The 25715-nt window shown below is 38.8% G+C and overlaps 1 protein-coding gene across 1 annotated transcript; it reads right to left on the bottom strand.

The window, feature by feature from the left end:
- Positions 1-3026: 3026 nt before the first annotated feature.
- Positions 3027-17630, bottom strand: LOC104368211 (plasma membrane ascorbate-dependent reductase CYBRD1). The gene is made up of 4 exons (XM_032989782.2): positions 17362-17630; positions 10240-10448; positions 7432-7586; positions 3027-7233 (listed from the first exon to the last, which is right to left on the bottom strand). The coding sequence occupies exons 1-4, from the start codon at positions 17546-17548 to the stop codon at positions 6933-6935; spliced, it is 852 nt and encodes a 283-aa protein (XP_032845673.2). The 5' UTR covers positions 17549-17630; the 3' UTR covers positions 3027-6932.
- Between the last annotated feature and the right edge of the window lie 8085 nt (positions 17631-25715).

Raw genomic sequence — 25715 nt, 5'->3', positions numbered from 1 at the left:
AGAAACCAGGCCAGGAAGTCAGGTCCAGTGGGACACAGGCAAGGACTGATGCATCCAGGCGGAGCTTAATTAGAGCCCCTGGACTCATGGGCAGGGGCATGTGGGCACGGGTCCCAGGTGAGGCTGGTCAGGGCCATGAAGGCCTATTAGTGTGTTCAGGGCGCTGACGATTGTAACATTATATAAATTATTATCCATTGGAAGTCTTGCATTTGGAATAGACTAAAATGATTTCAGGGGCCGTGTCTTACTGAACTTTTGTTCGAATTTCTCATTACAGATGCAGTAATAACAGCAATGAGCATTCATGTAAATTTTCTTGTATTTCTAATCGTGTTCTCTACATCTGCTCAGAAAGTAGCCAGACAGTATTAGTGCTCCCATTGCCACAATGATCTATGAGCTATCCCTTAACTGCAACAACAATTGATGTTTTTAACAAAAGGATAAAGCATTCAAGCTGAATTGCTAGGGTAATACTTATACTGGAGGTCTTTTAACATGGTATTTCTACCAGAACCAATAGTCATAGCAATAATGAAAGTAATGTCCTGGAGAATCAGAATTACACTATTACACTGAATTTTGCCACTTTGTTGACCTGAACATCAATACTAAGCTTTGTGAAAAACCACAGTGCCCTGGCTATATCAGTACTCCCACTGTTACTAACACTGTGAAATCACTGCCATAGTTAGCTATAGGAGACAAAATATCTTCCAGTACAGCCTGAGAGGATAAGTAAGCAAGTCAGATCAAAAAATAGCACTAGCGTACAACATACAAAATAGCTTTCAGTAGTACTGAAACTAGTATACTCAGTGGAACATGTCAGAAAACATGCTTACAAAGGCAGTATCCACAAATAAATTAAGAACAGAAGCTGTTACCATGAATCAGAGGGGAGAAGTTTACTTTTTGGTTCTTTGAAATTGGTGCTAATGTTCACTTTTTCAGGGTCAAATTTTATGTGAGACTTCAAGATCAGATGGCAAAAGTACTGGAAGTTCTTGGGTTTTTTCTAATTCTTGCTACTTTCTTATCTTGTATATGAGCTTATCCCTAAACTTTCATGCTCTTATGTTCTCTTTGTTGTGTCTTTTAACCAAGCTTGTACTCACAGACACAGAAGTTACAAACAGGAGTTTAAGTAGTCTGAAGTGGAGTACAATAAAGAACAATTTCCAACATCAGAGATTAAGAAATACTGTATTTTAAGTGAGCCCTTTAGAAATATATAAACTAAATATATAAATTCTGACATGACTGTGTGTTTTGTCTCTAACTGTCTACTAACCTTGTAATTTTATTTTAAAGCGGATGACTCATCATACTATATCATCTGAAGCAATGACAGGCTAGTATCTGCCAAAGGCTGTTTTGGTAGTGCTTGCCACCTAGTGGGTTACTGCTTGTACATACATATGAGAAAGATCATCTGCTACAAAAATATTCTAAAATCTGATTATTAATCACACTATTTAATAATGCCCTGCAGACTTTCAGTACCACTAGATGGAAATTTCCTTGTTGCAATGAAACACTAGTGAAAATTTAAATAAAAATTTAAAGCATTTTCACAACTTTTATCCATTTTCTGTTAACTCCCTTTATAGCTCTTGCTTGACTTGGCAATAGGCAAAAGATGGAATTTGAGAGCCAACGAGTATCCAGTATACATGGCCATGGACTGTAAACTCAAGCCCCAAATGAACACGTTAGTTGTCAGTCTATGATGACCATACTTGGCAAACAGAAGTGAGCTCATTGAAATGTATACAAGTTATTTCTACTTCTATTAGAGTTAGCTGTGGCCTTGTCATTTTTGTTACAACAAAAGTTCTGATATGTGTACAGTAGTAACTGGATTTTCTTAACTTCACCTTCTCTCTTCTGTTAGCTGCATTCGCTTGGAATGGTGGTAATCTATTTTTTTGACCTGGACTTCAGTCTCTTCCTGTATAGTAACTTGCCCTTCATTACTGCCCACTAGTCCTACAGAGATCAAAAGTGTTGCTCATACCATAGCACAAGGCAAGAATCTGTACATAAGTTACAAGGGTTCCATCAACCATTTACAAAAAACAGTTCTCTACACAAATGCAGTCTTCCTGCCAAAATGTTGAGTCCCCTCTTTCAAGTGTGAATGCAATTGAGCTTTTATTCAATTTTGTAATAATCAACGTATTGAAAAGATATGGACTATTTTACCAGAACTTTCCCCAGAAAATGCAGCCTTCAGAAGACAGTTGAGAGAAGTTATCAGCAACAGGGAACTGTCAGAATACAGCAAGTTTTCTGCTTTAGTGATGATTGTAACAGTAATTTTTTTACTCTTCTGTGATGATGATATTGGAAAGTTTTAGCTAACAGCTGTAGGATAGTCAGGAATAACCAATTTATGCTTTACACTTTTAGAGGAGTTTCCAATTAATCTTACTAAGCTCAAGAATATACCTTAATTCTTACTTGTTACAGATGTGTTCATATAGATGGTTTTGACATTTATAGCATTTTTGATCAATAACCTATTGATGAGTGACTTGTTGTGCAGATGTTAAATCTGGGTCAGAAGATTTCATGGGGTCAAAACCTTTGCTCTGCATTCAGTTTGGTTATTTATCTGAGGGCATTATGTGACCGTCACACATCAGAATTTATTATCTCCCCTTATTTGCTATGGCAATCTCATTACTGAGGATCATTTCAGGGTTTTTTTCCCTCTAAGAACTGCTATGGGGAAATTCTATTATGATCAGAAGGTGAAATACAGTTTATTTCTTTATACAGTGAATTCCTTCACTTTCTGTTATATACCAATTAGATACTGATTATCCTTCTAATACTACAGAGTACATAAATTTCATTAGGAAGATCATCAGGAATACTTGGAATTAAGAGATATCTAAGAAATTTTCTACAACTACCCTCCTGTTTTCAAAAAAGTAAACATAAGAATAATTTGATCTTTTGCCAAATTTAGAAAGTTGTATTTTAGTACAATAATATAAATCTGTACTCGGTGGTATCACAAGCTTGAAAAGTAATTTTTATTAACATACAAAAAAGAATAAGGAAAACAGACATTGTAATTAAACATTTGCTTTCATCTACAAATAAGTACTGCAAGTGACAAAACAATAAAATAATTCTTTACGTTCTTGTGAACGATTAGAAACAGAGGAAGGAATTTCCTGGAATAGAAGCAAAAGAAAGAGTCTTCTGAAATAGAAAATATTTGGCAATATCTTTTAGTCTCTCAATAAAATATCCATGTAAACAAGTAATCCATATTTACAATATCATATGCAATCTTCTTGGTTACATGTAGTTAGAAGTATACATGCAATTACTGTACATTCAATTTTAAAACGTAATTTGCACCATCATTTCTCAGTTTCACTGATGTTGGAAAAAACACTTTTCTGCTTCTTTACGCTGTGCTGCATGACAGCATGTAAATACATTTTTAAAATATTTTTTTTCCAGCATCTTAAAAAAATACCACTTTTAATGTTAGGTTTTGTAACTTCCTATATTTTTATAGGAATCCAGACTTGGAATGTAAGTTCTACAATCATGTCCCTGTAAAAACAACAATGTAGAAGAAACATGAAGAAAAATCCTGATAAAAAAGCTAGAGTTCTACCTTCCCTTTATATCTTTGAAAATATACCTTTTTATTTCCCGTGTTGCTACTATTACGCGTAAATACAAGTAAGAACAGTTGTATGAAAGGAAAGTTAATGGAAGGCCACGTTGAGAAGCAGCTTTATGAATATTTTTTCCAGAGAAATTGACTCTCCAAAGTCCTATGTATTTTTATTTAGCACTTGAACTAACCTCATAAGTTGCAAGGATACTTAAAGACCTTTTAAATCAATTTAGAACAGAAGCCAAAAGTCTATGGCATGTTCAGTCTGTTCTAAATTGCACACACCAAGGTTGAGCAAGGTTTAGGAGCTCACAGCTACCGCATCTCACGGGGACCTTCCACAGACCAAAGCAGCCAGAAGCCCACAGTTCATACACATGAGATATTACTGATTATGATAATTTCCTAGAATGGAATCTTCCAGCTCCCACTGAGTTTCTACTGTCACATTTAATCTTAAAGTTGCAAAACAAAAATATAGTCTAGCAGACTATCCTCAAAAGTTTGCTAATTCTTGATTTTCAATTAGTTTTATATCATCAGAATAGAGAAGTAAAGAAATGTCACCATTCTTTTTCAAGTATCATTACCTTTGAACAATACATGGAATGACTTGGAAAACAGAAGGCGTACGGGTTACTACAGCTTAACTTTTAACAGCATGTAGAACCATCCACCTAAAAGCTGTTGATTTCAATATATCCAAGTCAGTCTTGTAACAAAAGAAATCACAGATTTTGTGGGTTTTTCCCAATATAGTGTACAATTAGAGTTTCTTCCAGAGTAGTTCTTAGACAAGTGACTACCTTCTATATGAACATGCACTTGTAATAGATGACTTAGTACTATGCAAGGATTGAATGAGCTCATTTTCACAGGTGCATGAGACACAGTAACAGGCCAATACATACCAACTTAAAATGCTGTTGCCTGTGTGAGTGCACTATAGAAAGCTAGCGTAGTAAATTACTAAAACAGTTGAGTTCATTTATTCACTTCACCTGTTACAGTTCAAAAGTGTTAATAGAGCATCTCTCACAAAAACTAAATGTGCATCCACCAGCTGTAAGATGCTTACTGGTTTCACCAAAAAGAGCAGACTTGTTGAGCAGAACATAATGAGATTAGAAGAGAGCACAGTTTAGTGTTCTCCAGAAGCTACTGCGAATCCCTCTTCCTACTTGATGTTCAATATATAAATTTGTAATAGGATGCATAACATACTCATGTTGTGTCAGTTGAGCACTAATGTAATGTAAAACAAGTGCTCTTGTTTTTCTCTCAGAAAGCTTCTATCAGTACTATTTCGATTCTATGCTGAAGCTGCGCAGCACAATTTTACAGAAGACAGATAATTGTGTGGAACTTGAAAAACAGGGAAAAAGCTGTCTGATCCATTGCACATAGTGAGACTGGAAAAGTGCTCACACAATAGGACAGTATTTGTTCTATCATACGTGAATTCTACACTAAGGCATTTAAAAGCATGTATTTTCTCAAATGAAACAATACACCAATGTTAGGTGGGTCCCAGTCATCCACAAACATATGTAAGTGAAAACATAAAACTCTGGGATGTAGTCTATGAGTACCAAATGGTACAACAGAAATGTTTTTCAAATAATTTACTATACTAGCTTGCTATACTGCATTCACCAAATAATTAAATGTTATTACAAATCTAATAAGGGGAACTGAGGTGCTTCTTGTCAGAGAAGTTCCAAAATAACTCATGACCAAAATTGTATTAATGCAAGGCTGAACTACAAAAATTGCATATTTACCAAAGTTTAATGTCTTTAAACATTTTAAAAAGCTGTAGTAGATAAAAATTTATGTAGTCTTTAAAAAAATAGGAAATTATATGCTGTCTGAAACTATCTATATTGCAACATGAACAGTGGTAAATTTGGACTTGTAGTGGGCTCTGCAGGTTTTACAAAGGAGTATAATAGAAAGGCTCATCATTTTAGACATGTGCAGTCAAAATAATCTACTATAATTATTCTTCTATAGTAGTAAAAAATATTTTTATATATGTGAAAATAATGAATTAACATAATACATTAATAGTCTGATTACTATAAAGAGCTATAAAAGTGTTAGCAGAGACTCAAACCACATTATTTAACATTTAATTTCAAATTTAAAAGTCATAGAGTTCATATAGTTTGCTTATAGACTGAAGTACGTATTCATGACTGTTACAATAATGATTTTGACACCAATGTGAAGATACCAAAATTGGCTTTCAGTTAATGGGTAGCGTTTTAATCAAATCAGCAAAGCTCAGCTGTTTCTTGGAGGAAGAATTTCTCACTTCAAGTTCCTTTCTTCTGTGAGACTGCTAGCAGTCTTTTCTGGTTTCTAACCACCTAATTTCTAGTCTGGTGCCATAAATCAGTAGAACTGTGCAATCAAATAAAGATAGTAAAATGTTGCCTTTTAGGATAAAAGGAATACTTGGTTTATTTGATACATATTTTTCTAAGTGTGTATCTATAGCTTTCTAGATAAGACAAATTCTGCATTTGGATGTCTTACAAATTCCTTAGATTTCAGTAATGATCTCACATAATCCAAAACCAAATGTTGTCTGTATACTTTATATTTGGTAGAGTTGGTTAAAAAGTCAATAAATACATTCTGATTTAAAAAAAAAAAAAATCAACATAGACGTTTTTAAAGGAAACGTAACATTTAATGAAGATTTCAGGCAAACTTTCGTTTCTTTTTTTGAATTAAACGTTTTAGACTAAACATTTTTATGGTGCAACTCTGCAAATTGCTGAATGACTTCAAATCCCATAGATCTTAGCAGCTAGTGAGGGGGTTAAACAGCTTAAGAAATCAGGGCTTTAAAAAAGTGAACGTTACCAGAAAAATTATGTGTGACCAACTAAATTCTGCTGTGTGGTATACTTCATGACTGATTCATAACCTGCAAAATCACTCAGAGCAAAATTTAGTCTCAATCTTGCTAACTTTTCATGACTATTAAATTAAGAAGTGATACAGAAAATATTTTTCAATTATGTGATTTTCCCCTTATGTCATGCCATTCATACTCTCACTTTTAAATTGAGGACTGAGCATGAACCAAAATAGTATGTTTGGGACTTACTGGAATTCAAATTCATATTCAGACAACTTGAGTATCTTTGCACAAACCATACTGAAAATAAAACCCCAACCTATTTGTATATCAATATAACTAAATCGGAAGGAATCAGGGGGGGTTGGAGGTATAATAGTACTGTTATTCTGTGTATTTTCTTTACATAGTTGATCGTTGGCCTGCTTCATCAAGTCTGAGATTTTGTTTTCTGGCTGCTTCACTATTGATCCTCAGATCAGACTTATCTGCATTACTACCATCTGTCATTGTGGATTCTGCTTCTGTGCCTTCAGGAGTCTCTCCAATGGGCCGCAGAATTTTAGCATTCTCTTCTGGTGGGCGTTTCCAATGAGGCCTGCTTGCCATCCACAAAATAAGTGCACCAAATATGACAAGCAAAAGACCAAGACAGTTGACAAAAGTTGCCTCTGGTGGGGATGAACTATATGCAGGACTTTTCCTTTGGAAGGGGAAAAAAGGAAAAAAAGGTCAGTTGTTTTAAAGACCAGCAGTCTCCTGCTAGATAGGCGGTCTTTTGAAACCAAACCAAACCAAACCAAAACAATGTCCCAATACTAGATGGTTATTATTCTGTGCTAATGGAACTACAGTTTGCAATGAATAATCTTAATAAACAAGTGAAAAAAAAAATACTTACAATGAAAAGATGAGCTTTTCTGTGATTCCCATGAGAGCTGTTGCAATCACTGTTGCAAAGATGCTAAGACCCGAATAAACATGTATTGGCATGAGAGCTGCTCGGAGAGGAACTGGAGCAAAAGGGAGCAGAAAGACAGCGAAACCTAAGAAAAGCTAAACACAAAACAGATTCATAGTTAAAGCTTTATGGGAAACAAGCTGCACTTCTCAAGCAGAATAAAAATCATAATAAAAATTCCATTTTGAGATGTCTTCAGGTACAAATTTGAAAATAATTATCATTTTTATTTCTGAATGTATTTCCCTTCAAAATCAAAGCAGTAATTCTGGATTAGCACCTGGGAAGCAGACATGAAATACTTTATAAATAATCCCACCTAGTATCAGTGCCCAAACTTATTGGTAATGCTAAAACTGCAACGAAACTGAATACTGGAAACACAAGCTTTCAGTGTCACTAATCTAATAATATATCAAAGGTGTGAGTAGCTACATTTTTAGTCTCTTCAAGTCCTGTTCTCTGCTTCTGTTACAGATTTACACATAAATGAAGATCGGAATGCAGTTTAACCTTCTTACTTGAGTGGACTAAATAATTTTACTTTGTTAGTGTTTTGGTTAAAGTATATGTCTTTAGAGGGGCAATGGTCTATATCTCAGTATATCAATCAGCTGGCATTTACAGAGTGAAGATGTGTGTGGGTGGTGTGAAGTTATTCAGGGGACATGAGTCCTCCCATTAGTGCTAATGGGAGCTTCCATTTTGTGATGGAAGATAACCCACCATGTTACATGGTTTCAGTCACAGGCTTGCCCGGTCATATTGAGGTTGCATCACTTCTTTAGTTTGTTCTACTGTTACTCACCCCTGCTGCTAAACTAGAAATAGTGCATGAATTTCTATTTCATCTTGCTTTAACTTTCAGTTGTAATCTCTCTGTGGTCTTTCTGTGCCAGATTAAAGAGCCTGGTATTTTCTCTCTGTGAAGCTTTTTGATACACCCTAATCAAATCATCTCCTAATCTTCTTTAGAGCTTCTAAACAGTTGGAACTTTTAAAGTCTTTCACTGGAAGATAGTTTTTCCAGCTCTCAAATTACATTTCCAGATTTTTTTTTAATTTTTGTTTTTACATTAAAATAATTATTCCATAGTACTTCATATAAGTTTTGCCAATACCATATAGGCAGGTTAAGATAATGTCTTATTAGAGAATTTACCTTTCCTGTTGTCACAGCATTATGAGAACTCATTTTGAGCTTCATGACATCTTTGAGTACTTCTTTCCAGAGTATTGCTTTCCAAGAGACAGTCTCCATTTTACATTTCTGACTTATTCTTAAATTTACTCCCTTGTGCTATACTGTATTAACATACATTTGGCTTAAATACAATATATTTACATTATTATTCTTGTAGGCATAGTATTATGTGAGCATCCCCTGTCAATAATTTTTCAGTTCTGAGATTGACATACCATTTCTGGTAAATACCAAGTGTCTTCTCTATTAACAGAGATATTACTTTATTACTATTTTTTAACAATAGTACTCAATCACTTAACAAACATCAGTCTCTGGCTGGAGATTTAGATCCCAGTTTGGAGGAATACCACAATTCTGTTGATGAGAGAAGCAAGGCATTAAGTGCCATTGATCATGTTTATAACAGCAAAATTAAAAGTAGAATTAAGTTCTTATTCACGATTCTTATCTTAACCACTAGAAAAAATGCTGATGCTCAGTATAGTGGCAGCACAGATTTTCCTGAAATAACTGCAGTATTAAGACAAGGAAAATCTTAACATTGATCCTTCTTATTCATTAGCTTAATTCAACTACAAATAATATACTCAACAATGCTGCAATATGCTTTCTTTTTTCCAAGTGTTAAAAACACTATTTCACTACTATTTCTTGTACCTCCTAGCATGAGCAATGAAGGATAAAATTCCAGAACCCAAATACCTCAGCTGGGGATTTTTTTTGCTTGATCACTAGATAATTAAGTCTTATTTTTTCTTTCTAGTGTTTTGGCAAAAAAAAAATTAAGAATCACAATTTGAAGGAACAAAATAAATCTCCATAGTGTAATAACACAATATAGGGAATTCAGAGTTTATATGTAGAAACATTACATCTGTATATGTACACTAAAGACCAGGGCATGACTGCTCTTCATCTATGCCAAATGTAAAACATACTACATTAGTTCATTTTAGATTATGATAATTCTAATTCTCTGCCAATGGAAGCAGTTAAAAGCATATACATGAACATTTATCAAAGTTTTGCTGATTCAGGAAAACTGGTTAGCCAGCGGTAGCTCATTCAGATGTCAGAGCCACAAACATAAGTACTGTTCCCTGCTGCATTTGTTCTGCTGATAAACAAGTCCTGAGGCCAAGAAGTGACTACTTAAAATTATGATAGCTGGAAAAAAAACAATTACTTAATCTGAGACTTCCATAATAAAAGCTCTAACTGTATTTAAATATGCTGCCAACAAACCAAATCACTTGCTTTAACTTCAGCTGTTTATAGAGCCTAGAAACACAGTACTGTATAACTAACTAGTAAATAAACTGCCATTATCCCAGCAAATAAACAAAATATGCTTTAAAATACGTTTTTCCTTAAAGTCAAGGATCCAGTATTTGCACATTTACATGCTAATTTGCCAAATCACAGAATGTAAAATGGCTATCCCAGTAACAGGAGTATATTAGTGAGGGTCTATTGTGCCTGAATTACTCAACACATTCTTCAAATTTACACCCTGCTTATAAATACAATTAGATTCTGACCTGGAGAGAATAAAATATAACAGCAGTCAGCCCAATCCAGCTGTGCAGACTGTACATGTTAGGAATGTTCCTGGCATTGTGGAATTCAAACACAGCTACCATAGAAACAATTGCAAGAATCATAGCTATGGTATTTAATCCAGCATGTATGAACTTCATTAGGAGTTTGCTGCACTTCCAGGTCCAGGGCAATCTGTACACAATAATAGCTGAAGAAAGAACAGAAACAAGATTTTATGCCTTATGGGGTAACTTCTCTCAGATTTTAATAATCATGCATAATTCACATAGTTCAATTGTAAATGACAGGAAAATCCAACCTTTAAGCCTCTAAAGAAGTCTATTAATAGGCTTTTTCTCCTACACATATCATAGCATATTTCAGATATACAACTGAGGCTTAAATATAGCTTTCAGGGAGATTTTTTCCTAATTTTAAAACAATTTAAGTGTGTTTTGGACAAAGAACAATAAACAGCTTGGTGTCATCTTTCCCTCATTCTTTAAATTGATCTAACAGGGATTTTGCATAGGCTTTTGATTTTTCTGCTACTAGTCAGGTTGGAAGAATAGGGCCTAATTCTTGTATGCAGAAGATCACCTATTGAGAAAGTATGTAAGATCATTTTTTAATATTTATTCTCTTTGCCAACTTTGGATAATGCTATTCTCTAATTGTGTAGATATTTCTATCACTACCTATTGCATTGATACTAATAGGACCATAAATGGGAAAATGCTATTTAACATAAGGGAATCATAATCTGACTCTTAAGAGACAGAAGGATTTGGCAACTACAACTGTTCCAACACTGTTTGATGAATGTAAGGGGGTTTTGCCTATATTTGCATTAATAACTCTAGCAGACAGTGTTTTGTCCAGACTGAACAAAACAAAAAATTCTGGTGATCCGACTCCAGATAGTCCATAAAAATAACTTCTTGCCAGGCTCTTGCCTCTTGCTTCTTGCCAGGCTCTTTCCTCAAGGTCCCCACTGCTCCTTCCTTGCCACAACTGTCCCCCGCCTGTCGTATGATCTAGGTGCTTTCCACAGGGCACACATACAGACCAGATTAGATCAATGAAGCCCCAGGTATATCCGATTACAAACTAGGTAGTAATTCTGGATGTGTGACAGCACGTAAGTATATTCAAATAACAAGGGACAAATATTTATGAGAACACCTGATCACTTGACCAATAAAGGCTAATTCCCACATCCATGTCTTACCTAAGCAAAAAGACTGAGCTTCATTCATCTGATTCATCATATCCTCATTTAGGGTTTCTGCTTATGAAATTACATTAAAATCTTTGTATATAATTAGCTGTGCTAATAGAAAAGAATAAGAACACAAACAGGTTTTTTAAAAAGTTCCTGTTCCAAACATTAAGAAATAGATGTGCACCAGAAAAAAAAAAAAAAAAAAAAAAAAAGGAAGTATTACCCGATAAATGCAAAGATAAAGAATTTACTTAAGTGGTTCTCATGTGCCTTACTCATTACTTCTCTATAACCCTAGGTTTTTACTCAAAAAGTATAGGTTTTGGAAAATAAATAGGATATTCATTCTGTATGTTGTGATGAATAATAATAAATGACAAATTAATTTCAAGGTTCTGTTTACACATTTTTGTTTACTTGGATTCATGTCAGGAAACAGTATAGCACTAAGTAATTTACAAAAAAAACACTGTTCAGACGTGAAATTTCCAGACTGCAATCATAAGTTTTATCAATGTATGCTTTCACATACTGTGTGAAAATAACATACTGGAATGAAAGTGTCCCTTAGAATATTTAAATATATACAGCACTTTGATAGTTGTCAGCTTTCTACTTCTAAAAAGTAAGAATAATAAATCCTACAAAATCAGGAAGATAGGAGCCTGGGGGGGAAGGGGTGAGTGAATGGCTGCATGGTGCTCAGCTGCCCTCTGGGCTCAAACCAGTACACCTGGTCACTCGTCCACATAGACTCAGATCTCCATCTGGGCCATGAATTTTCTGGGTTGTTTCCCATAAACAGTATGATAGAAAAGCAAGGAACACAGACTAATGGCTTGGACACTTGTTAGCAATACTATGCATTAGCATGTTACATGCCACAGCCCAGGACATATGCACGATAGTACAATTTGGTTTAATCCTCTTTCCGTGAGGGCTATGTCAACTTGAGCAGATCTGACTGTTTATCACTGTGTAAAGACACAGTCCTATTTCCCATCACCACTCTTGTTCCACTTTTGTGTGCTTCCCCCTGCCTTTGTCATAACTGGTGCTTTTCTGACCAGCAGGAGGAAGCAAGACAATCTGGGGAGCAGAGGGGAGAGGAGGAGGAAGATTCTGCTTTCAGTGGTGCAATCTCTTAAAAACTGACTCAGACGTGATGTGTAATTTCATCTCAGAATTAAAATAGCCTGGGTTAAAAGCACATGCAGACTTACAGCATTTTTAGAGGTAAGATGCTAAAGCTGTTCCATGAAGAACTTTCTCTAGGTACATCATCTCTACTACTGTGAAGAGATTTGACAGCCTCAGCATCCTTAGACACAGCTTCTTCACTCAGATCTCCTGTTTTGAGCTCTGATTTTGAAGCATGTCACATAGGGCAGAGTGATCTTGCAATATCTTGTATGTGGCATGGGACACCTGTTCCTTGCCAAATGCACAAAGCAAAAATCTAGAGTTACCTCTCTAGTATTTCTGACTGGCACATGCTGCATGTGCTGTTGTGGATGCTCGTGAGATGCCCTCCACCTTAGAAAGCACACAGCATGGTTCTGTGAGTGCACTGGGGGTGCACTGCACAGCACCTCACAGCTGCCAGAAAGCAATATTCCTCTTCACTCCTATTTCCTCTCCACTCCTATTTCCTCTCCTACTCCTTTTTGGCTGATCCTGTTGTTTACCTTTCGCAAGTTCTGAATGCCCACTAGGTTCTTTGAGAACCACTTTAACACAGAACGGACAGGTGCCCATCTATGATTTCAAGGGGACTCAAACTAAACTCATCCAGAGAGCTGCCTCTGCTCAAGCTGCCAGTGATGAGACCCTTACAGCTCATCAGCCATTTGCCCTTCCAATTCTTGAGGATTCTGCAGCCCACTGGATGTTAGAAAATCTAGGAATTAGCTACTTTTCCTTTGAATAGATGCTTTGTTATGTTTGAGGCAGAGGTAATCATGTTTGTCAGATAACTTAGAGCAAGCATTATCTTTAGAGGTGATTTCAAGATGAAAGACCATGCTTACTTTAAAGTAGATTTGCACTTCTTGCTCTTGCACATTGTCCACCATATCCCTTCTCCTGTCTATGACACTTCTGAGACCCTTTGTGCAAACAATTCAAGTTTCTATTCCAGCAAAAACTGTATTTAGGTGGTGGCAGTGTGTGTGTTAGTTTTCTGCTAGTTGGGTTTATTCAGTTTATGGGTCTGACAGGGCTCACACAAAGAAACCAGTAGGAAGATGAAGTCTGAGTCAAGAAGGAAGCTGAAAGGGAGAAGTGGAGGAAAAAAGTAGGAATATTTCCGTCACAGTGAGCTGTTAGATTGTCTCACCCAACTAGGTAATTCATCCATACAGATGAAATATAATTAACTCTGTAACACCACATAGTAATGTGGCAGACCAGCATTTTTCCTTCTCTTTCCTCTGTAAGAACTTGTAACATTATTGTTGTGTTCCTTTATTAATATATTGCTGACGCTAGGCTATATCCTCATATTTTAAGCCTGTTTCAAATACAAGTTACATAGTATTTATAAATTATATATGATGAGGAATATTAATTGTGCAACCATCTTCCAAGATTTATAGTGTCATCCTACAGCTTTATTGTATAGTTTACGTGTGACTCGTAAGCAGTAGAAGAGTGATCTGAGGATGGAAGACAGACTACCCCACTCCCTTCTTCTGACTCATTCTTTATTCAGTCTTCCACAACCCCAAAACCCACCATGTTGCCCCTCAGTCTGCAACAGAGATTTTCACATCTCTGTAGGAAAAAAAAAAAAAAAAAATTAGGTGATTAATGAGAAATCCTCAAAAAGTATTTATTCCACATTATATTTTATATATTGATGGGTTTCTTAATTAGTCCTTCAGGAGAGAACCAAATATTATCATCTGCAGGCCAAACACGAACTAGTGTGCAAATACTCCTTTGGAGCAAGGCCTGTGTCTACCATCATTGTTCAACAACTCCACATGTAAAATATGACAGAATTCCTTATTTACCTATTTAGCCCATTCTATCACACTTCAAGCCCTTCTTAAAACTCACTTTTTTTTCACATGTTTTTTTCCTATCTTATTCCTTTAAAAAATGTTGGTGTACTAATATGCACGCAGACTTTCATTGCTTGTGTTTTTCCTACTCTAAGTCTAGAAAATAATCTGGATAATTACTGTGCACTGACAGTGTTTTGTCAGGTATCATTTACCTGTAGATGCTGATCCACCAATAGTAAGTATTAATATTAGCATGCCTACAGCTTTTTCATTCGATGGACAAGATACATACAATACCTTTATCAGGGCACATCTACTTCACAATATGCACATTATGATAGTCATCCCTTCTACCTCCTATAGACCAACAATACAACATTTCTGTCCTTTGTATAGACTTTCATGAGCTCAAGAAACTGTTGATTTCATTATTATTTCAATTTCTCTACACAAGTTTAATCAAGATTATTTATTAGCTATTCCTTTCTACTTTTAACTATTTAAAGTTTTCTTTTTCTTGTATATGTGCAAAGAGTATCCTATTCCCATCTCATCCAAATTACTTTGAATTCAATGGCAGACTTCTGTCAACCAAATTGGATTCAGATTTGCAGTGGTATCTTATCTGTTGATATTTCATCTAATTTACTACAATACTCCTTCAGTCTCTGACTTTGCTTTTCTTGTTATACAATAGGTTTTCCTCCCCAAATAATGCTTTGCTATCAATTAATTCCTTGTATATATGCCTTTTGTTCTTTTTGAGCTGTGGTAAACTTCTGTTTACATCCTGTTTACTTTGTATCCTTACCTACCAAAGGCTTGAGGCAGAGTATCCTTACTCTGTGACACAGGGACAAACTAAGTTTCAGAGGAAAAAAAAAGAAAAGAAAATTCACAGGAAAAAGCTGAAGAAAACCTCTGTTTTCTTCAAAAAGTCTATGCTTACATTAAATACAGTAGTCTGATGACAGTAATTAGTATGGATCTTAGTGAAGACAACAGGTGTTTCTTATTGCTCATTTATAGCCTGAAATTACATTTCTCATGACCTATTGAGAAATACTATGTAAAACAACTTCAAAATACTGTTCATTGCTCAATCTCAATTTGTAACTTGACGCCACAAAGCTGAGAACACACCCCACTCCCACCGAAAAAACAAAATTTGCAGTATATGTTCAAATCACAACATTCCCTTCATAGCCAGAGCTAGACAGCCACCCACTCCTCCTGCATCTTCCAACCTCTGACTGGCTGGGCTCCGGCTAAAGAGCGAGCAGGCGAGCGAGTGCACATGTGATGCAAACATGTTCCACTGGAACTAATGTCCGGATGTGCTGGACAAGTTTTCTGGCTGGATGAATGCAATATGTCATTCAGTGGTGAAACAAATGTAAATAAGGTTATTAAAAATGAAATTCTAAGTTTGTCTAGGCAAAATTCTAGTTTGTCATCTACTACAAAGAATAAATACTCCTTCTTACATTTATACTGTAAGTGTCCAGAGGTTCTTCATTACTTAAGAACAGTAAATCTTCCTCGTCCTCTCCCCCCAAAAGTCAGTGGGAAAACTGTGGGAGAATTTCCACTGTTACTTGCCCTTCTTGGAGATGTTACTAATGTTTCACTTAGTTCTTTTCATGTTGAAACTAGCAGGAATTTTGTCAACGACTTTATTAAAAAATCCCTGTTGGAAGCTGTTATCTGGCAAATTTCCACATTAGTTTTAATGCCATTACCATAAATTGACACTCTCAAATGTCAGGATTTTTAAGGTACAGTCCAGTGCCCTTATTTTTGCAATATTTAGCTCTAGATTAAATATATTCACAGACTAGGCTTCTGTGGTGCTCTATCATTACCTCCTTTTTAAACTTTACTGAGAGCATTGTATTTTTCTTTCCTAAATTGATACTATTTATCAACTGTAATGTGTCTAAATTAGTCATTTTCTTGGAATTAGCCAGTTACACTAACAGCAGAAACACAGTTCAAACTCTGGTGCTCCTCTAGGCCTCAAGAAACAACCCTTGCACTTAAGACCTAACATAACTAATTGTGTGGCATGGAAAAAAAGATACTGTTCATGTTGCAAGTGTAATGGGAAACATTTAAAAGTCAGTTCAAGGCTGAACCCTATGCAATAGAAAGTTCATATGCTCTATAAATAAACAAAACAAAACAACAAAAAACCACCACTGCATCATAATCATTGTATGTTACTTAGGCAACAGCATAAAAAATTACTTTAAAAGATATATTTTAAAAAATTTTGAATGTTAAATCTGGGCTGATGAATTGCATTTTAACTATGTTTATGGTGCTACATTTTCTCTGGCACAAACCCCATTCCTGGATCTAGCTTCAGTGGTACTGAACTTTCCTTTCTCCACTTGGGACGTGGGAGAGAGCCAAAAGAGAGGGAGCCAAAAGAGAGAAACTTTCCTAGGGCAGCATTTCTGGCATTTCGATTCTCAACTTGCATGAATTCAGGCTGACTAGGAAAACACACCTCGCAAGCAGTACTCAAAGTGCAAGGCAATCCCAAGCCAGGGTAAACAAGTGCTTGCAGGAAAAAAAAAAAAAAAAAAAGAAAAAACCAAAAAAAAAACCAGACAGATATTGCAGTTTGGGCTTATTACAAGGGACTCTTTGTCCCTGCTCGGGGAGCGCTGGCTTTCCTCACCCGCTCCGGCCGTACGCGGCGGCCGCCCGCCGGCCACCCCGCCGCTCCGCTCCGCCCCGGCCCCGGGCAGCCCCGCTCCCCGCAGCTCCCCGCAGCCCCGGCCCCGGGCAGCCCCGGCTCCCCCGCAGCTCCCCGCCGCTCCGCCCCGCCCCGCCCCCCCCGCCGTGCCAGCCCCGGGCCCGGGCCCCTGACGCACCGATGCCCTGGATGAAGACGAAGCCCGTGATGATGAGGACGGGGTGCCAGTTGAACTCCCGCGGGCTGCCGTCCCAGCTCAGCCCCTCGCGGTAGTGGAACACCCAGACGAGGGAGAAGATGACCGACACGAAGCCCAGCAGCAGCGCCGAGACCAGCAGCGCCAAGAATCGCCCGTAGTCCTCCATCTTCCGAGCCCCGTGCACGGCAGCCAGCGCCGCGAAGGAGGGGCCGGCCGGCCGGGCGGGCGGGGTCGGCCCCGGAGCGGCGGGCGGTGCCACCCCGCAGCCCGCTGCCCGCCGCGCCGCAGCGACAGGGGCAGAGCAAGGGCAGCGGCAGGGGCAGCGGCAGGGGCAGGGGCAGGGGCAGGGCCAGGGGCAGGGGCAGAGCAAGGGCAGGGGCAGGGGCAGCGGCAGGGGCAGGGGCAGGGGCAGCGGCAGGGGCAGAGCAAGGGCAGCGGCAGGGGCAGCGGCAGGGGCAGGGGCAGGGGCAGGGCCAGGGGCAGGGGCAGGGGCAGCGGCAGGGGCAGAGCAAGGGCAGGGGCAGGGGCAGCGGCAGGGGCAGCGGCAGCGGCAGGGGCAGGGGCAGGGGCAGGGGCAGGGGCATGGCCAGGGGCAGGGGCAGCGGCAGGGGCAGGGGCAGGGGCAGGGGCAGCGGCAGGGGCAGGGGCAGCGGCAGCGGCAGCGGCAGGGGCAGGGGCAGGGGCAGGGCCAGGGGCAGGGGCAGAGCAAGGGCAGGGGCAGGGGCAGCGGCAGGGGCAGGGGCAGCGGCAGGGCCAGGGGCAGGGGCAGCGGCAGGGGCAGAGCAAGGGCAGGGGCAGGGGCAGCGGCAGGGGCAGCGGCAGCGGCAGGGGCAGGGGCAGGGGCAGGGGCAGGGGCATGGCCAGGGGCAGGGGCAGCGGCAGGGGCAGGGGCAGGGGCAGGGGCAGCGGCAGGGGCAGGGGCAGCGGCAGCGGCAGCGGCAGGGGCAGGGGCAGGGGCAGGGGCAGGGGCAGGGGCAGGGGCAGCGGCAGCGGCAGCGGCAGCGGCAGGGGCAGGGGCAGGGGCAAGGGCATGGCCAGGGGCAGGGGCAGCGGCAGGGGCAGGGGCAGGGGCAGGGGCAGCGGCAGGGGCAGGGGCAGCGGCAGCGGCAGCGGCAGCGGCAGGGGCAGGGGCAGGGGCAGGGGCAGGGGCAGCGGCAGGGGCAGCGGCAGGGGCAGGGGCAGGGGCAGGGGCAGGGGCAGCGGCAGGGGCAGGGGCAGGGGCAGCGGCAGCGGCAGGGGCAGCGGCAGGGGCAGGGGCAGAGCAAGGGCAGGGACGGCACTCCGCGCCCCTCCGCCCTGCCCGGCGTGGGGCCAGCGGCCCTCGCCGGTCTCAGCGCTGCTCTTCCCCGAGGCAGTTTTTAAAAAGCAGTTTTTACAAGCTTGACGAGAGTTTCTTTCCCTCGTGTTCAGAACTCCGCCTTAGCAAAGACGCTTCTGTGTGAGGCTGTGCCCTGCCAGGGCGCCGGCCCCACAGCTATCCCCGCTGCCCGCCGGCACTGGAGCGTTGATGTTCGTGGATTTTGTGCACGGGGTTGTAGTGGAGACTGGTGACCCTGGTGAGTGAGGACACCGATGGGAGACAGGAATTTACAGACCTGCCGTAAAGATTAGCCAGCACAGCCATAAGCACTAACAGATAAAGCAGGAATGCTACAGTGATGAAGAGGTGGAGATAGAGAAAATGCAGAGTAGGAGCACACTTAAAGACACTGATGGACTGTACTTGGAGCAAACTTCCCAACATGATCATTCCCTTTACTTCCCATTGGATTAATTGAGTGTTGTAAATGTAAAACAGATATTAACCAGTTTCATATATAGACTCTGGCCTAAGGATGCAGGATTATTTGAGCATTGTTCTGTTGAATAGCATTAAACATATCAAACATCCTCTGGCTAAGAAAGGGAGCACACAGACTTTTAAGACAATTCCAACAGGTATGGAAAGGCCCGTTGCAGGGAAGTTAGAGAGGAAAGCAGAAGAAAACAAAACAGAATTGCACAAGAGACAACAGTCAGTGCTAGCAAAAAAATGTAACTTGATAGATTAGACTAGTTTTGTCAAATCACTTATTCAGTTGCTTTTTCCTTTGCAGTAGAACATTCGGTTGGCTCTGAAGCCTGTCAAATGTGGTAGGAAGATATGCCCAAACATATATTCAACACTTCTTTTCTGGTATTTGATTAGCTTACTTTTGAAATATGTATAGTGTCAAAATACATATGAATTAGAAATTCATTATTCATTAACTGAGAGAAAAAAAATACTATTCGCTCTGACTAGTCATTGAGCTGTCTGATATCTCTTGTTCAAACTGAGCCTTAAAAAATGAAAGGAAGCAGTTTTAAGAAACTTAAAATAGTTTCAGTACCGTATCTGCCAATTCAAACCCAGCACTTACTAAAGTGTTGGAAACATCTACATAGAGACTTGAAGACCAAGCCAGATTGGAGTGGGATGCAAATGCATTTCTTCATTATTCTCTCTAATCTCCTAAAAATAGATGTTGGGCTCTGACATTTTAAAGAAAAACTTGACTTAAGCATTACTTGTATAATAATGTTTAGCTTTAATTTGCATGGATTTGGTGTGATCTGCTCTCAGGATTTAAGCGGTTGCTTGTTCTAGTCACAGTGGTAACTAAAACATCAATATTGCTAAGTTTCACAAGTCACAGCATCTAAGAGAAGTAAAGAGCTAAGCCCTGAAACTTCTGATGAATGCACTCATGCATGAACTTCCAAGGGTGCCAGATTGTCAGTAGCTCATGAAGCAAGCAGGTCATCTCAAGATTATGTTCATAAAAATTCTAAGTTTCCTGTCTATTGCTTAAATGAAGTGAATCTTTCTATTCTTTACTTGCAAACCAGCATGTAATAAACCCATAAATCTGCGTCCTTATGCACAAAAAATGTTATGTGGTTTAAACAGCATAGTATTTATACTTGATCAATTTGGGGGTGTTTTTACCTGTTAAAAATGTATTTTTCTCTCCTTTGCTGGAATCCTTTACTCATTGTCTTTTAAACAATCAAATAATCTCTGTTACATTTTCAAAAATCTAGTGTTTAGTTAAAGAGTATCATACAATCTTCAGATTTATATTGAAATGTTACAGATTGCAAAGCATCAGTTTTGTAGTGTTTGTCAGATCCATACAGGGAATTGCAAAATTATTATATGTAATTCCAAAAAAAGGCTTCATAGGCCCCAAAATGTGTCCATTCTTTCCAGTTATATGAGGTGGTCTAATAAAATGCTTTTTGTCTCCGTAAAGCCTCCAAACTAACATAAAATAAATATTTATTTTAATCTACCTTCTATGAACCTAAATCTCCAAATTGCAAAATACTTCCAGTTCCCACTGATTTCAACAAGCTTTTATTACATCTAGTCACCCCAACAGTCCCATATGGGAACCTTCTACCCAAGTGCATTTTACTTATGCTTAAAACTATATCTCTCAGACGTTCTTCATTAATTCCTACAGCTCAAACTGGTGTACCATGATAAAGCAGCCAATAACAAGAGTAAACACAGAATTTTATTGAACTGAAAAATGAAGCCCGGTTTTGCCAGCTAACCATGAAGAAATTGTTTTAAAAATAGAATTAAAAACCATGAAAGCTTACAGAATGTAAAGTAAACCAAACCTGAACAAAGTGAAAAATAAATCGTTAGGCAACGTGAAATGTACTTTATGGAACATATGTAATGCAGAAGAGATTTCAGGCAGCACAATTAGTAACTCCTGTCTGTATTTCTCCTTGTTTCCTGTTCTTCCACCTCTTCTTGCCCACTTGATGCAAATGTTGGATTGGTATAGAATCAGGAGCAATCTTTAGCATAGCCACGATGTCCAAGGTTATATTGCATATTTTCATGGGAGTGGGAACTGAACATCATACAGCTGACCGCTGAGGGCTGAATGACGGATTTGATAATCTGTTTAGAACATAAACTCCCACTGGCATAAAAATGAAACTAGTCTGTATGGGGCTTTCAAATCTCTTGGATCAATGAAGACCTGCTTTTATTAACCATTACTGTGGATAGGCGCCACAGCAGTTCCTAACCTCTTCTTTCCCTGAGCCTGTGTCTGCTAGAGCATATTGATGTTTTTCTAGTACAGCACCAACTCTGTCAGTGTGGTGCTTCCTCTTAGCAGTTCTCTCAGGACATCACCTAATACGCACTTTCTTTGGGTTGCTGCACTGTCAGATGGAGGAGTAGGATCACTGTGACTTCAGACCTGGAAGAACCTACAAAGTAGACAGAAAATATAAGACCTACAAAACGAAGATTCCCAGATTATTTTGAAGAGGCAGCAAGGGACTCCTGCCTGTATTGTGCCTGTGGTACATGTCCACTTGGCAACTTCTGTCATTGTTGCTATACCATTCAGACATTGTCAGAGCAGCAGCCTAGACATAACTGTACATGACTGTTTATCTAAGCAAAACACCATGTCACCACAGATCATTATTTTGTGCATTTGATGTAACTTTTTAAATACAGCAAGTGTTTAGGAAGCATTTCTTTACTGAGAGGGTGATCAAACACCAGAACAGACTTCCTAGAGGGGTGGCTGATGCCCCAGGCCTGTCAGTGTTTAGGATACATTTGGACAATGCCCTTAACAACATGCTTTAACTTTGTAATCCCTGAAGTGGTCAGGCAGTTGAACTAGATGATCATGGTAGGTCCCTTCCAACTGAAATTATTCTATTCCTATTCTATTCTATTCTATTCTATTCTATTCTATTCTATTCTATTCTATTCTATTCTATTCTATTCTATTCTATTCTATTCTATTCTATTCTATTCTATTCTATTCTATTCTATTCTATTCCACGCTATGCTATGCTATGCTATGCTATTCTAGTTTCCAGCACTTGGTAACTGACTTCTCAGAGCAGTAGTTAGGAGTTTAGAGGCTTTTTAACAGCTACAATTTTATCTTTGTTTTTCCATGCTGGACAAGTCACTGAAGATCCAAGCCTTAAAACAGGACATTCCAAACAAGTTACAGTATCCCTCCAAGCATTTGGATGAGTATTTCAGAAACTTGGTGGCTGTTCATCATGTAAACAAACAAAAGTGTTGAGATAGTCCAGCCAGGTTTGTCCTGGCAGCTATTTTAAATGACTCTTATGTAAGCTTTAGAAATATCCCCTCAGAAGTTATCTCACCAGGAGTAATACTGACAAATGAGTTTAAGTAATTAGTATTTGAATGGCACTAACAAACCAGAATGATCCTTTTACTCTTTTTGGTACTGAGTTCCACATCTAAGAAGGAAAACCATTTGACCTTTGCTATTGAGGACATCACTAATTTATGTCTGCAAAAATTGTGACTATTGAGTGGGACCCTTCCTAGAAATTATCTTTACTTATTCACCATCCTGGAGAGAACTTCCACTGCGGTGAAGTAGATAGTGCAGCTTTTGTCCAAAATTCTATACTGGTTATAGGCCAGTCATTATTACCTGTGCAATAAAACTCTTTATTGTGCTTCAATCCGTAGACTTGTTCTTCCTGTGCGTTGTAAAATATTTTTTTTATTAAAATCTTTTATAACAGTTTTTGAAAATTGTGGAACCATAGGGAAGTAGTTGGGACTGCCAAAGAAAAATTACAAAATGTTACTGCATGCACTTTTTATCCGGCTTGTGCTTTCTCATTTTGGAACTTCCCCATTGCTTAGCAGCCTCGTCACTGAATAGATACTCAATGACAAGAGAAAGACAGGATGTGTGCTCTCTTTATGCTCAAAGCAGATCTTATCAAGAGAAGACAGTCCTTCCTATCTTTTCATTCCCTAGGCACTGACTGGGAAATTCCTCCTACATTTATCAAATACAAAGAAGGGACCCCATTTGTGCTTCTCTGTCCAGATAGCTGATCATTGAGACGTCATGGTGAAGCAGGGAAAAAAAAACCCGTGATTTTGTTGAGGTAGAAATGCTGGAAGTATGTTGCTTTGGTCCACAAAACAAATGTTTATTAGACAGTTATAAAATCAAGCCAGTTTCCAGGCAGTAGAAAGAAGGGGCAGTGGCATTATAAAGGGCTAAAATAAGAAGAATCTCATGTCAACAGTCAGGAGTTTCCTAGATCTCTGCCCCAGAGCTTGGAAATATGTTGCAACCACACTGCAAGTTGCATGTTAGAGGCAGACAACACACATACATACACAAAGTTAAGGCTAACTGCAGATCCAGAAGATAATCAGGAAAACTGCCAATGTATGAGTCTGAATGTGGAGCATCCGAGTAAACATGTTAACAAAATAATTTTCCCATCTGGCTTTTGGCAAGCAGCTGTTACTGGGGACTGGCTGGTGAGCCTGTAATCCTATGGATCACATGGAGTGCATTGCTTTTCCTGCAGTATCTCAAATAAACCCAAGCTCTTGAGCCACTCTGTGGAGTAATTCCAGTGAATTTTAGCTTCCCCTTCCATGCTTCATTTAGCTCTTCCCGAGAAGAATGTGCACTTACTCTTCCCTAAAAAGATAATATTCCTAAGAACACAGTATTCCTTCCCCACTCAAGAAGGAATAAGGCATTTGTACTCCCAGTTTACTAAATGAGTTGTTAAGTGATATCAATGAAAGCAGTTCTTAACAATTGTACCATTGTAACTCTTCACTCTTCTAGAATACCTAATTCCTTTTACTTTTTAAAACCCCCTATTTTTGCAGTTAATTTTAATCTCTTGTTATCCAAACCAAGAAATGTGACTACTTTAAATTTATTTAATCTATACACATTAGAATGCATTGACAGAAAATTCTTTTGGTACTTCTGAAGGTTATTTTGGTTATCATTTTGTAACTTCAGTAAAGCAGAAAAAAATACTAAAGTTATAGTTGCACAAATGCCAAGTCTAGCAACCAGAAAGCTTCAAGTAGTCCTTTCTGAAAATCTAAGATTGTGAAATAGCTGCAACAAAGATGTTCCCTTAAATATCTCTAACATTTATTTTAAATACTGGAATACTTTTTTCCATCTTTTAGTACTCATTACTTAGTCTGCGTATCAGAAGAGGCACCTGGAATTCATGTTGATACACAGAAACTTTTGTCAAGTATGAACAGGGTTAGTTGACAATTACTGTACTATTCATCCATTCTTCAAAAGTAACATTTTTGCAGGAAGTGTATGAATCCTCTGATTTAGCAGGGCCTAATTAAATTTCTCCAGTTCATGGAGATAAATAAAAGGTTCAGGAAAGGTACATATATGCTATGCAATTATTATTAGTGAGACATTGGTACATACATATCAGATCAATGCACACACTTTCCAGAAAAAAAGTTCTTTAAACATTTTGTATCGGTGATTGTGGCAATACTCGGCAGTTATGAAAGAACTCAGTCACTGTTCTATAAATTATTTTGTGGTTCATCCTTAGAAAACCACATTTTGACTAATTCTTCCCCTTTTTTGCACATATCATCTAGGTTTTGTGTATTCTGGCAACAGCAGAAAGCATGTATCAGACAACCTTGAGTGAAAGCCAGCGTGAATTCAGTAGTTCATTACCTTTTTACTTACTAGACCAACATTTTCCCTTTTGCAGGCAGAGTGCCCAGGCTTTGCTTGAAGTAGCCAACAGCAGTTCCTCACAATTGTTCTGTAAGAAAACGCCCAGTCTACATGCCACCCTATACAGGTGTCCTTTCTAGCAGGTATTCCTAACAGCAATCTTTATTGTAACTAGGAAGCAAAATAATTTGTTCATTAGCTGTTCCATCGTGTGGGACAGCTGTCACATTTCCATAAGGAATAAAAGTTTCTTGCTGGTGCGTTTTTGGCAGTCATCAGTTACTGCTAAGTAACATAAATGGTATTTTTCTCAGTAACAAGAAGAAAATAAAAGACAAAATGAGAATAAAATGAGCAACAAATTGTGCTGCTAAAGTAAAGGGACATAGCCAGGAAAAAAAAAAAAAAAAGAATAAAAAAGTATTTCTCCATACAGAAAACACAGAAAGTTTGAGTGAAGCCACCTAGTTGGGAATGTTGGCATAAGTGGCTAAGATCCCTTCAATTCTATGTTTGAAATACACATTTGAGAATCTTTACTCTTGTTAATGGTTCATATATATATTTTTAAAGATATGTATATACATATATTCTTTTTTCTTTGGGCATATAGTGCTATTGAAAATAATGGAAGCATGAGCTTTTCAGCTTCAATCTTTTAAAGTATGCACTTGGTCCAGTTACTTGAGTCTGCATTTGATCTAATTACTTAAGGCTATATCTGCAGACTCTGAAAGACATGGCGTGAGCAGTAAGCACCCCCCGAAATACACAGGA

This window comes from Tyto alba, unplaced genomic scaffold (assembly GCF_018691265.1).
Source record: "Tyto alba isolate M040663 unplaced genomic scaffold, T.alba_DEE_v4.0 Super-Scaffold_7, whole genome shotgun sequence".
Lineage (NCBI taxonomy): Eukaryota > Metazoa > Chordata > Aves > Strigiformes > Tytonidae > Tyto > Tyto alba.
Note: the sequence above shows the minus strand (reverse complement) of the source record. Positions and strands in the feature narration are given on the sequence as shown.